Source organism: Columba livia, chromosome Z (assembly GCF_036013475.1).
Source record: "Columba livia isolate bColLiv1 breed racing homer chromosome Z, bColLiv1.pat.W.v2, whole genome shotgun sequence".
Taxonomy (NCBI): Eukaryota; Metazoa; Chordata; class Aves; order Columbiformes; family Columbidae; genus Columba; species Columba livia.
Genome location: NC_088642.1, coordinates 2,673,467 through 2,686,385, shown reverse-complemented (window position 1 = coordinate 2,686,385; position 12,919 = coordinate 2,673,467). Strand labels below are relative to the sequence as shown.

The following is a 12,919-nucleotide window of genomic DNA, read 5'->3' as shown; positions in this document are numbered from 1 at the left end:
TCATTGCCATTCCCTTAATCTCCTGATATTTTCCCCTTTCCAGGCTCTTACAACTCCTGCTGTCCCACCAGCTCCCCAATTGCCTTTTCTTACAGCTTCTTTGTCATCTTTGTCATCTGTTTCATCTTTTGCACTTCTCATGCTTTTCAGCACCTGGAGATATTTCGCATGTCTTGGCAGATCACGGAGCCACACACTGTGCATCAGTACCCACACACAGGTTAAGAACACAAAAAGACTCAGGTCTCCTTATAGTTAAATTTCCCAATCTCTGCCTAAGCAAGATGCTCCTCAGTTGGCAACAGGAATCATAGGATAGGCTGGGCTGGAATGGCACCTCCCCCGGTGCCCCCCCTGCCATGAGCAGGGACATCTTCACCAGCTCAGGTTGCTCAGAGCCCCGTCCAGCCTGGCCTGGGATGTCTCCAGGGATGGTTCATCTACCACCTCTCTGGCCAACCTGGGACAGGCTCTCACCACCCCCAGGGACAACAATTTCTTCCTCATGTCCAGCCTGAATCTCCCTCCTTTAGTTTAAAAACATTACCCCTTGTCCTATTGTGACAGGATGAGCATGTAGAGTCATAGAATCATTTCGTTTGGAAGAGACCCTCAGGATCACCAAGTCCAACCATAACCTAACTCTAGCACTAACCCATGTCCCTAAAAACCTCGTCTAAACATCTTTTAAACCCCTCCAGGGATGGTGACTCCACCACTGTCCTGGGCAGCCTGTTCCAATGCCTGGCAACTCTTTCTGTGAAGATTTTTTTTCCTAACATCCAATCTAAACCTCCCTGGTGCAACTTGAGGCCGTTTCCTCTTGTCCTATCACTTGTTCCTTGGGAGAAGAGACCAACACCCTCCATTCTACAACCTCCTTTCAGGCAACTGTAGACAGCGATAAGATCTCCCCTCAGCTCCTGTTCTCCAGCTGAACCCCCCAGTTCCCTCAGCTGCTCCCATCACACTTGTGCTCCAGCCCCTCACCATCTTTGTCACCTCCTCTGCACTCTCTCTAGTACCTCAGTGTCCTTCTTATGATGGAGGGCCCAAAATGCAACAGAGGCTTCAAGGTGGGGCCTCACCAGTGCCAGTTCTGCTGCTCACCTTGACATCCAAATTAGCTCCCAAATCCCTCCCCTTCTCAATTTGCAAATCCCACCACGTCCTCGGAGCAATTATGGCCATAGCAGGGCAGCAGCATCCCAATCAATACAGCTAATACAAGCTCTCACCCTGAGCTCCTTCATCACAGTGCAGCAGAGACTCAGATTAAGCAGTAATCCTCACCGCAGCCCACAAAGATGGATAAAGTCATCATTTCCATTTTACAAATAGAGGAGCTAAGGCAGAAAGATTAACCGCCTTCCCTCAAGGAACCTGAATCTCAGTCCTGAACTCAGCTGAAATGAGTTTCTCTCTAAGCAGGAGATGTGGCTTGGCATCACACCATGCCTGGGGTAGGCTGGTGGGAGAGGACACAAGATAGTTCATTAAACATTATGGGAGGTTCTAAACCTGGCCTGGGTCCCCTGCTTTGTTTGAGGACAAGACTCGAGTTCATCCAAATAAATTATGAGTTTTTCCAAGGAAAAAAAAAGCAGCTTTTCAAACATTTTAACTAACCTTTTGAATGATGCAGGTATCCTTCATCACATGAATCTGACTGAGCTACCAAGGGTGAAGGAGAAACCCCATTCACCCCATGGTGAGAGCTGAAGGAGGTGCAGAACCCACCCTCCCCTTCCCTGGAGAACTATGATTAACTCAGGGCAGCCTAGCGCCCCTTTTCAGTGCTTTGGGCTGAACGTGTGGACCTTCAGCTGGTCGTGGCCCTCGTTAGCCCTTCATCTGGCTCCTAATGAGTGGTGAGCACACCCGGAGCCTCCTGCCTCTCTGCTCTGATGATCCACACAGGGAATTTTGCCTTTAGTACCGTGAAATATCCTATCCCAGGTGTGTGAATGTGTCAGGCTCTCCGGTGGTGATTAGTGAAAGCTTTGAGCAGAGTTTATAATGATGTCTCTGTGCAAAGGACCAGCTGGAGACTGCATGGCAGGAGGCTTAGAGGGGACACTTGGGACAGAGGTTGTCCCTTCCCAGCTACCAAAAAGCAGCAGACTCTTTGAACGTGTGGTTTATTTGACCCATTTCAGATGTTTACTTTGAGAGGGATTGCTCTCTTCCTTGATTACAGGAGGAACATAGACAGCAAGCTGAGATGACAGCATCTCTGCTGTCGTGTCCAACCTAGATGAAGTGAAACCCTTTCCTTCATCCGCCCCATTGCTGCCACCCAGGCAGGACATGCTCCCCATTGCAGAAACACCCAACACCTTCAGATTTCCAGCGGGTTATTTTTCAAATCTTGTTCGTGTCTTGAAACTCCCTTGTCATAATAAACTTCGTGCATGCAACTTTCTGCCAACCTGTGTGAGAGAATTACGTTGCAAAGGGTCAGTGGTACCTGCCAGCACCTCCTCGACATCTTCCAGCTTGTTTTTTAGCTCCTTCACATCGGGGGGCTGCCACTGGCCATGGTACAATGCATCCTGTATCTTCCCATGTGGGCTCTTGTACCCACTGAGCATCCTTCCCCAACACCCACCGAGCATCCTTGCCCGCCTCTGCATCTCCGGTCCCCAGGGCCCTCTCTAAACCTCCTTCCACATGCTCAGATGTCCCTTATCCTCCCCTTAAGGCCCATGCGAGCATCCACCCATGTGGACTGAGCATATGGCCCAGCATATGGGCCGTTAGAGCAGTGGCTGGTGTGGACCTCTGCGGGCTTCAGCGTGGTAGGCGCTCATGTTTGCTGCAAGCAAGAAACCTGTCTGTGTGACATGACCATGTCCTGTGCTTTGGATATCTCTGCCAGATTAGGAGCATTGGTGGCCATGGCTGTGTCTCATGTGCCCTTGTGGCCAAGGAGGCCAATGGTCCCTGGGGCGCATTAGGAAAAGTGTGACCAGCAGGTGGAGGGAGGTTGTTCCTCCCACTCTGCTCTGCCCTGGTCAAGCCACATCTGCAGTTCTGTGTCCAGTTCCGGGCTCCCCAGTTTAAGAAGCACAAGGAATTACTGGAGAGAGTCCAGTGGAGTAACACAAAGATGCTGAGGGGTCTGGAGCATCTTTCTGATGAGGAGACACTGAGAGAGCTGGGGCTGTTCAGCTGCAGAAGAGATGCTGAGAGGGATCTTATCAATGTGATAAATATCTGCAGGGTGGGTGTCAAGAGGATGAACGAGACTCTGTTCAGTGGTGCCCAATGACAGGATGAGGGGCAACGGGCACAGACTGAAGCACAGGAGGTTCCATCTGAACATGAGGAGAAGCTTCTTTCCTTTGAGGTGCCTGGAGAGGTTGTGGAGTCTTCTTCTCTGAGACATTCAAACCTGCCTGGACACGATCCTGTGTGATCTGCTCTGGTGACCCTGCTTGAGCAGGTGGGTTGGACTGGATGATCTCCAGAGGTCCCTTCCAACCCCAACCAGTCTGTGATTCTGTAATCCCCTCCCCACTGCTGGGTTTCACTCTGATGCTGCTCAGTGTGGCATCTGGAAGGGAATTTCCTTCCTCATCAGCATTTGGAGTCATCCCCACATTTCATTCTGCCTCCTTCTCACCCGGTTGTTTCAGAGCATCACCAGTGGGACAGAGACATTTGTCTCTCGTGTTGCTCACTCTGTTGTTTTGTGTATCAGATAGAGATGCTGGAGACAAAGATGCATGAAGATGCTCCCTCCTGGTATTACATTTAACAGACTGATGAAGCCATTGCTGCAGTTGACCACTCCCCAGTGATGATTTCCACACGTGCAAAAATGATGTGTCGAGGTTAGGCTGGCAGCACACACTCAGAGACGTGTGTATTGCAAGGGAACCATGAATAAATCCCTATGCCCTCCCGTGCCTCAGTTTCCCTCCAAAAATAATAATATTGACTTCTGTCTGAGATCTAGTGAGGATAACAGCTAAACACATATTATATGTATATAGGTCTGTGTATGTATTTACAACTGTATTAGGGTTGGTGAATATATCTTAAAGTATAAATATATGAATATATTTATATACCTGGGCTATTTCTGCTCCAAGGAAAAAGCACCCCTGGTGCTTGCAGCTACAATAACCTTCATCGTGGGCTGAGCTGATCAAATGCAAAACAGCAGGACACCAGGTAGCTGGATGAGGAGCAGGTCTGTGCATGGTTTGCCCTCATCTCCACCATTTCCCCATGGGAGATCATCTTGCACCTCCTGCAGAGCCTCTGCTCGCTCTTCCCTTTCCTTGTTGACTTCCTGTATTCAAATTTTGGTGGCTCTCAGCCCAGCTCCTTCATCCCTGCAACAGCGCTTGGAGCACATCACTGCTCGCCCTCCCTTCATGTCCAAGGACCAGGTCTCAGAAAGGTCGTGAATGCTGTTGGGCTGTGCAGTACTTCGGGATAACTTTGTGTTTCCAACTGATTTTTCACTGTTTATCATCAAAAACTCCTGGCAACAGAATCATAGGGTCATAGAATAATTTCTGTTGGAAGAGACCCTCTAGATCATTGAGACCAACTGTTCACCCACCCCTGGCACTGCCCCATGTCCCTGAGAACTTCATCTCTGTGTATTTCCAACCCTCCAAGGATGGTGACTCCAGCACTGCCCTGGGCAGCCTGTTCCAATGCCCCACAGCCCTTTGGGGAAGAAATTGTTCCCTACATCCAACCTCAACCTCCCCTGGCGCAACTTGAGGCCATTTCCTCTCATCTTGTCACTTGTTCCTTGGCAGCAGAGCCCGACCTCCCCTGGCTCCAACCTCTTTTCAGGCAGTTGCAGAGAGCTGTAGCAGCTCATAAGAGCTACTTAAATGACAACCCATGTTCCAAGAACTCAAAGATAAAACCCATAATATTTCCCAAATGATACAAAACTCCACCTGATGTTGGTGCCACCAAGAAAACACTGTCCTGTTCACTACAGAAACCAAGTTAACATATACACCTTCCCCAGTATCAAGGCAGGCAGGTTTTTAGCCACCAATATAAGGATTTGCTGGAGGTTACCCAAGAGCAGAGGAGGGTTTTACCTCCCAGCCAGGCTCTGTCCTTAAAACCTCAGCCCCTGCCTGGCCTAAGCAAGCCAGCACCATGTATGCTTTGCATTGCCTGCCTGCAAATTGGCTGCCTGCATCAGAGATGACTTCTGAGGCTCCAGGTGCTGCATGAACTATTAGGAAGCGCGATCAGGTTTGTGACATCTCGGTCGGTGTCTTCGCCACAGGAAAAAAAGGAATAAAATAAAACTTCCAGTTATAAAGGTGGGGGTGGGGGTGTAGCTCGGCAAAGCCATTTGGCTTTTTTCTTGGTATTTGTGTGTTTTTAGCTTTATACAATTGAGTATTATTTACATATGGCCTCTCTGCTCATATAAACTGGGTAATATCATTACTAGTACCGGGAGGGGGAAGTGTCAGCTGTTGGGCATCAGAGAGTCCAGTCCTGGCTCACCCTTGGGCTCCAGAGAAGAACCTTCTCAAAATTAGGGTCCCCATGAGGTCAGTGATGGTTGTGGGTGGGATGTCCCTGGCCTCTATTATTTGGTTGTGGTTAATGAGGGCGCAGGAAACTCTTCAAATCGTAGAATCGTTTAGGTTGGAAAAAAACTCTTAAGATCGAGTCCAACCATTAAACTCCATATTGAATGTGGTTGAGCTTTGATTTTCCTCTGCTAAGGAAGTGATGGAGAATTGTTCTTGTCCTGGTGCAACCAGGCCCCCCACAAACACCTCTAGATGTGGGTACCAGCCTGCCGGTGTCCCCATTGCTGCTTCGGTGGCAGAGCTGTCACCAGGCCACCCACCACACGATGGCAGTGCAGGTTTGAGCTGCGGAAAGCAGATGAGCAGAAGTGAGGAGAAATACCCCAAACACGCTTATGTTTTGTTTTGTTTTTTTCTGCAGACCAGTTTCATGCTGGGGTATCAGCCATCACCAGGGGCTGCTCCTCAACCCAAACACCCTCACGGTCATAGAACAGTTTGGGTTGTAATGGATCTTCCCAGCTCCCCCATTCCCACCCCTGCCATGAGCAGGGACATCTTCACCAGCTCAGGTTGCTCAGAGCCCCGTCCAGCCTGGCCTGGGATGTCTCCAGGGATGGTTCATCCACCACCTCTCTGGCCAACCTGGGACAGGCTCTCACCACCCTCAGGGCCAACAGTTTCTTCCTCATGTCCAGCCTGAATCTCCCTCCTTTAGTTTAAACCCATCACCCCTTGTCCTATCACAACAGGCCCTGCTCAAAAGTCTGGCCCCATCTTTCTCACAGGCCCTTTTTAGGTCCAGAAAGGTGCAATAAGGTCTCCCCAAGCTTCTCTTCTCCAGCTGAACACCCCAGCTCTCTCAGCCTGTCCTCCCAGCAGAGCTGTTCCAGCCTCGGATCATTCCTGTGGCTCCTCTGGCCCCTCTCCAGCAGGTCCATGTCTTTGCAGATGCCACGTGAAGGGTCACCTTGGAAGGCCTCCACGAGTGGTCCATCACCCATCTCGCCATCATTTGATGCCGCAACTTCTCCATCCCCCAGTCCCACAGCAGCGTTAAGGACACACGAGGCACTCACAGCTTCAGGTAATAGTTTATTTTCTCCAGGGGAGTAAAATGTGCAGCAGGTACGTGTAGAGGACGTTTACTCAGCCAAGAGGAGTCGCAACCAAACAAGAGACCGAAACAAAGAAACCCAACAGTATCCTGCCCTACAGCAATTAGTGCAAGTCATGTAAAACATCGATTCAACACAGGAAAACAAAGGAAAACATTTTTAAAAAGGCATTTCCAAGCCATAGGTATTTTCTCTCCTGCTGTCAAGGTGGTGGGGATCCAGCAGATGGGGCTGGGAGGTGGGATGGGGCTGCGTTCACTTGGGCTACACAGGGCGAGTCAATGTATTTTTTACAATAAAGTTGTTTTTTCTTTTTCTGATTTCTTCCCTTTTTTTGTTTGGCTTGGAAATAAACTCCTGTGTGGCCCAAGGAGGTGCAGGCTGTCCGAGGTGCCAAAAGGCAACAGCAGACCCTAAAAACCCAGTCATGGGTGACCCGCTCCAAAACACAACATTTTCTTAAAATGAGATGCTTGGGGTCTCACATCGTTTTCTCGCTTACCTCAAAACTTCCCTCTGCAATCACACCATCTTCCAGCGCTCAGGCTGTAAATAAAGCACTAATCCCCTCCAAAGTGGCTGTGAAAATGGGGAACACAGCGGGTCCCACGAGCCTGTGGGGAGCAGCATAACTGAGGACCAAACACTCATGTCTGAAGCGTTTTAGGGTGTATTTTAAGAAATTATTCACTTTATGTTTTTTTTTAACCTGCAGGTAACTGCCAGATAGAAAACCCTCTCCCTTCCCAAAGTGCAGGATCTTTCCTTTTGCTTTAACTCTTCTTTTTTGGTATTCCATTCCTCCCGCGCAGCAAGGGGAAGAGGCTCTCGCAACTGCTCGCCAAAGGCTTTCGAGCCAAGGGCAACGAGTTCCCCATCCAGTTCCACACCGGTTGTACACAGGAGATGCTCCTTTTCTGCAGCAACACCTGGTGCAAGCAAACACTGCATGCACAGCATCGCCCCAGCACCACGTCCCCCACCGGGGTCTGGATGATCCAGCAGATAACAGCAGCTGTTCGGGAGCAAGAGTGGAGCCATATGTTGCTGCTAACAAGCATTTACCGAAAGCTGGTTTCTTTCTGCGATTCCCATGTGTCTGATTAGTGCACAGCTCCTCCGAGCAATTTTCAGATTTTCCACCCTTCCCTTACTAATTTTTTTTTTTTCTTTTTTTTGGCATTATAAGCAAACCAGAATATGAGCATAAAATGGGGTTAAAAGCCACAAGATCAAAAAACAACCAACCAACCAACTAAAAATGCATTTAAATAGCTAAAAGGTAACTAGCCTTATTTTTGTTTCGTGTTTTCTGTGCTCAAAAGCGCACTGTTCACGTGCTGACCGTGCCGTGGTCCTGCAGGCTCTGAGCACAGGTGAGATCCCCAACAACCGACTGCCCACCCTGGGAGGGGGATTGATATTTTTATCTTCTCAAGCCACATTTCTGGTCTGTGCCTGCGGGTGCAGACCCCTGCCTGAGCCCCTGATGCTATGGTGTGCACCTCATCAGCATGGAGAAAGGAAAATAACTGTGGGCTGTGAGAGCTTGGGATGTTTTGTTGGGATTGCAGGGGGATGTATGACCAACAAGCCCAAATCCCTGATCCCCACGCTTGGGAGGATGGATTTAGACCCTTATGTCCCATTGCATTCCCAGTGAAAACAGACTGGGAAGAAGTCGAGCCTACTGGGAAAGGTCCCTGGCCTGTGCCAGCATCCCATCCGTGATGAGGAGGGGGTTGCAGTGACGGGAACGTCCCTCCCCATGGTTGAACTTGTCTTGCTGCAGCTATGGAAAAGGAAAGCAGTTTAGTCCAAGCTATTTTTGCCAAACCACACTGGTAGGTAGGAGACAGACAGGTGCCATCGAAGGTGATTCATCCCGCCCTTGGGAGGTCCAGCGTAGGTGGGGTGAATCACCTGAGAGCAGCACCTGCCATGTTCCAGAGCCAGGACGGCTTCAGAGGGAGGCTGGAAATCACGTTGCAGGTTAGGACACCCAAAATTAGAGTGTCAACATGTGCAGGAGGTGTCTGCTACTACACTTCTAAATGGCTGAACGATGTGGGATGAGTCCCACCGTTCATACCGGGGATGTATTTTCCAGGGGTTTGCACTTCTTTCAAAAATAACAAGGAAATCCTGCAACTTTAGCAGCAACACAAGTTACAGGGCTTGTGTTCATGTCAGTTGTGTTCAGAGAATCACAGAGTGGTTTGGGTTGCAGGAACATTTAAAGCTCCCCCAGTGACCCCCTGCCATGAGCAGGGACATCTTCACCAGCTCAGGTTGCTCAGAGCCCCGTCCAGCCTGGCCTGGGATGTCTCCAGGGATGGTTCATCCACCACCTCTCTGGCCAACCTGGGACAGGCTCTCACCACCCTCAGGGCCAACAATTTCTTCCTCATGTCCAGACTGAATCTCCCTTCTTTAGTTTAAAACCATCAGCCCTTGTCCTGTCACAACAGGCCCTGCTCAAAGGTCTGTCCCCATCTTTCTCACAGGCCCCTTTTAAGTCCAGAAAGGTGCAATAAGGTCTCCCCAGAGCTTCTGTTCTCCAGGTTGACCAATAAGCCACCACACCATCAGCTGGGAGACAGCCCCGTGTCCTTCCAGCCCAAGGTTTGGTGCTCATCACACCCATCCTGGCTGGGGATGAGGATCGAAGCCCTGGGAAGGCCCCTCTATGCTCAGCCAGGCTCCCACGTGGATACCTGTGGCCTGGAGTCACCATACAACATCAAAATGGGAAGAAATATAGTTTGATGTAGTCCTCCCTCCCCACCCCAGAATGTGATTGCTGCCAGCACCCAGCTCCGTCCAATCCAACTCAACCCAACCCAGAGCAATGCGGGAAAATCAACCTTAACTTGTTAATCATCATCAGCATCATGACAACAGCCCTAGTTGGGCCAGAGCCCATACCAGCTAGATGCTTAATTAATGCGTGGTTATTTGGGCTTTCCAAAAGGTGTCTTTGGAAAGCACCAAAATTGTGTGTCTGGCAAACATCCGTAGACCTGAGGCCATGGAGGTGGCCAAGCCGGCCCAAGAAGGGAGGCCACTCAGCACCTGCAGTGGCTTAGCCCTCTCCTCATGGTCACAGGCAAGAGAACCAAGTCCTGCTAATAATTTAAGAGCATCAATTCATACACTTTAATAAATACATCCACTTTCTAGTGTTAATGAAAGTTAAGGGTGATTGTCCCGTGAGTAACTAAGGCAAATTTGTCTCTGTATGTGTGTTTCTCTCCTTTTTCGTTTTGTTTTTTTTTTTTTCCATTGTTTTGTACATAAAGCAATCACGTAAAAATAGTTATAAATAGAAAAAATTGCAAAGGTTTTTTTTTTTTTCCCCCGTTGACAAATAGGAAAAAAATAAACAAACAAACAAACCCAACGAACCCAACAAACAGATTGAGACAGAAAAAACACCTTGCTTCAAGTCCTTGTAGATTATACAGTACTCAGCATCTTTGGATACTTTACAATGACTCCAAATCGTAGACAAAAAAAAAAAAACACCTGAAGTAACCAGTCACCTGCAAAATGTTGCTTGTGTAAGAAGTTGATACGGATTAAAAACAAAAAGAGTTTGATGCAGTTTTAAGAAGTTTTCTCTTTTCTTTATTTTTCTCCATTGACTTGTTGCAGGCGGAGTCCTTCTGGGTTTATTTTTGGAGGAGGAAGAGAGCATTGGGCAGTTCCTTGGTATCGCTCTGCTATGGGTGGTTTCAGAGCTGAAGTCCATCGTGCCCTCATGATGGGGCTGTATCCCCTTGTGTCCCCCACGCTTCGGTGGGGAGACCTTTATCCAGCCGCCACTTCAGGGCTCCATTATCGATGGGCAAACCAAAAAATGACTGAACCCATGGTCCTCTCGTTCCCTTTAATTCTGCTGACGTTGAAAAAAAAAAAGCCCTAATTTTGTAGCATTTAAATTTTTGAGAGCTGGTTTCCTGTAAAACCAGCTTCCCAGGGCACCCACCACAAGACACCTCAGCCAGCGGTGAAACTGGGGTCCCACCATGTCTAAGAGGAGCCATCAGAAGCAGGTGGCCATCAAAAGCCTTCATCCTTGAGGGCAGCTCACGTTCTTAGAGGATGAAGGAAGCCAATGGGGTAATTCCAGCAAATCTACCACTTTTTTTGGCCTCAAAAGAAATATTAGATACGGGTGGCCAAACCAAGATCTGCAGGGACCATGGGGAGGACCCCTGACCTGGTGGCCACCATGGGCAACCTTCAGATTGGAGCAGCCCGTCATGTTACTGCCTCATATTTTCAACCAACCAACGGTGAGGAAATAGCATTTTACTTGCTTGCAAGTAGACAAAATCATCTGCAAGAAGCCTTTTGGGGTCTCCTTATCCACATAGATCCCTTGAGATGAGCAGCACAGAAATTTGCACACCTGATTTTTCCCCATCAACACTCAAGGGACACTCAAGTGTTTTGTAAATTTTTATCATCAATATATTAGGGGGAATTAAGGACAAAAACCCAGAATGGTCAGCAGCGGTGAATTCTGAATCTTTGGTTTGAAATGACTTATTCATTTCAAAATCCCCATGTGTTCTATTTTCACAAAGCGAGGGTTTAAAAACACCTCAGGATTGAAACATTTCTGATGCTTCCATGAATTTGCATTCACATTTTCAAGCAACTGAAGTTAAAATACTCGAAGCAGACTTTGGTTCTCCTTCTGAAATTTGGAAATGGCCAAAGAAACAAAATAAGTAAGATCCTGTTTTTCCAGCCCGGTCTGCTCCTGGGTGATTTTTTACGGCTTTCACCAGCACTACAAATCTGATATACCACTGAGAAAGGCAATGGTCGGGATCTTCTCCCGCCCAACGTGGCTGCTTGACCCTCCCATTTATCCCTTGTAGAAAGAATTTTGTTGCAAGACATGGGAATTAATTGGAAAAAAATCCCCAAAAACTAAAAACCAAACAAACAAAAAAACAGAAAACAAAACAAAAGTCCTTTTGATCAAAAGGGCCAAGGAATGTAACACATCAAAACCATGTCTAGACAGCTTGGTGGTGTCCAGATGGCCTCGTGGATGGAAAATGGGGAATGTCTCCCCACGAAGAGCCACCGCATGGTGATGGCCATGGCCTGGACTAAGGCAAATGACATTTTCGGGAGTGTTGAAGAGAGCAGCAGTCCTGGTCTGGCCTTCCCGGATGTAACAAGTAGGAGTGGGTGGTTGGACAGGGCACCAAGTGCCCCACGGCCCCAAAGTCAAGTGCATCGTAGAGTCTAAAGTGCTGGTGGCCATGGGGTGCAGCACCCACCCACCTGCTCACCGTGGGGATGTCCCCGTGCCCCAAGCCATGGGGACAAAGAGCTTCTTGGGAGCCAGATGATGCAAAAGGGCAGAAGGGGACCCCCAAGGGAGCCCATTGCCCTGTTGGGAAGGGAGCCGACCCATGGCGGGACCAGACATGGGTTTAGTTGCTCGCCTCTGAGATAGGAGCCATGTGGCCGAGCCCCGCCAAGCCGCTGAAGCCCGTGCTCCAAGGGTCGGGGAGAGGGAAGAAGGGTTGGGCGGTGAGGTTCTCATTATGGCCCAGGGCGAAGGCGAAGATGCCCGCGTTCCTCTCCATGTCCAGCTGGGCTCGCCTCAAGAGCTTCATCTGGGTTTCTTCAAACTGGCTCTCCAGCTCCTGTAGGCTGAAGGGGGTCTTGGCCCCGCTCAAAAAGTGCTTGGGGCTGGGGCCGGGAAGGCACATGGCCGCGCCGCCGAGGTGGCCGCTCACCTCCTCCAACGTTGGCGGCATCACGAAGCTCTTCTCCACCGGCGGGCCACCGGGAGCGAAGAGCAAGCCAGCCGCCCTCCAGGCTGCTGGTTTGCGTCCTCGCCGGGGCCGCGCGATGCGGCAGCTCTGGCGTTTGATGTGGCGGTGGAGGTGGTCGGAACGGGTGAAGCTCTTGTAGCAGAACTCGCACTGGTAGGGCCGGACGCCCGTGTGGATGCGCATGTGGTTCTTCAGGTCGTAGTTGTGCACGAACTTGGCGTTGCAGTGGATGCAGAGGTACGGCCGCTCGCCCGTGTGCTTCCGCATGTGGATCTTCAGCTTGTCCTGCCTGCAAAAGAATCATAGAATTGTTTTAGTTGGAAAAGATGCTCAAGATCATCAAGTCCAACAGTTAACCCACCCTTGGCACTACCTCATGTCCCTGAGAACCTAATCTCTGTCTGTTCAACCCCTCCAGGGATGGTGACTCCAGCACTGCCCTGGGCAGCCTGTTCCA

General features: G+C 49.5%; 1 protein-coding gene across 10 annotated transcripts in view; it reads right to left on the bottom strand.

Moving 5' to 3' along the window:
* Positions 1–6,616: 6,616 nt before the first annotated feature.
* ZBTB7C (zinc finger and BTB domain containing 7C) overlaps positions 6,617–12,919 on the bottom strand; it is a 165,108-nt gene continuing 158,805 nt past the window's right edge. For all 10 annotated transcript variants that reach the window (XM_065046853.1, XM_065046848.1, XM_065046850.1 and 7 more), the window contains one exon: positions 6,617–12,751. In XM_065046853.1, the coding sequence (XP_064902925.1) occupies positions 12,115–12,751 (637 nt within the window). In that variant the 3' untranslated portion in view covers positions 6,617–12,114. The remainder of the gene's footprint in view (positions 12,752–12,919) is intronic.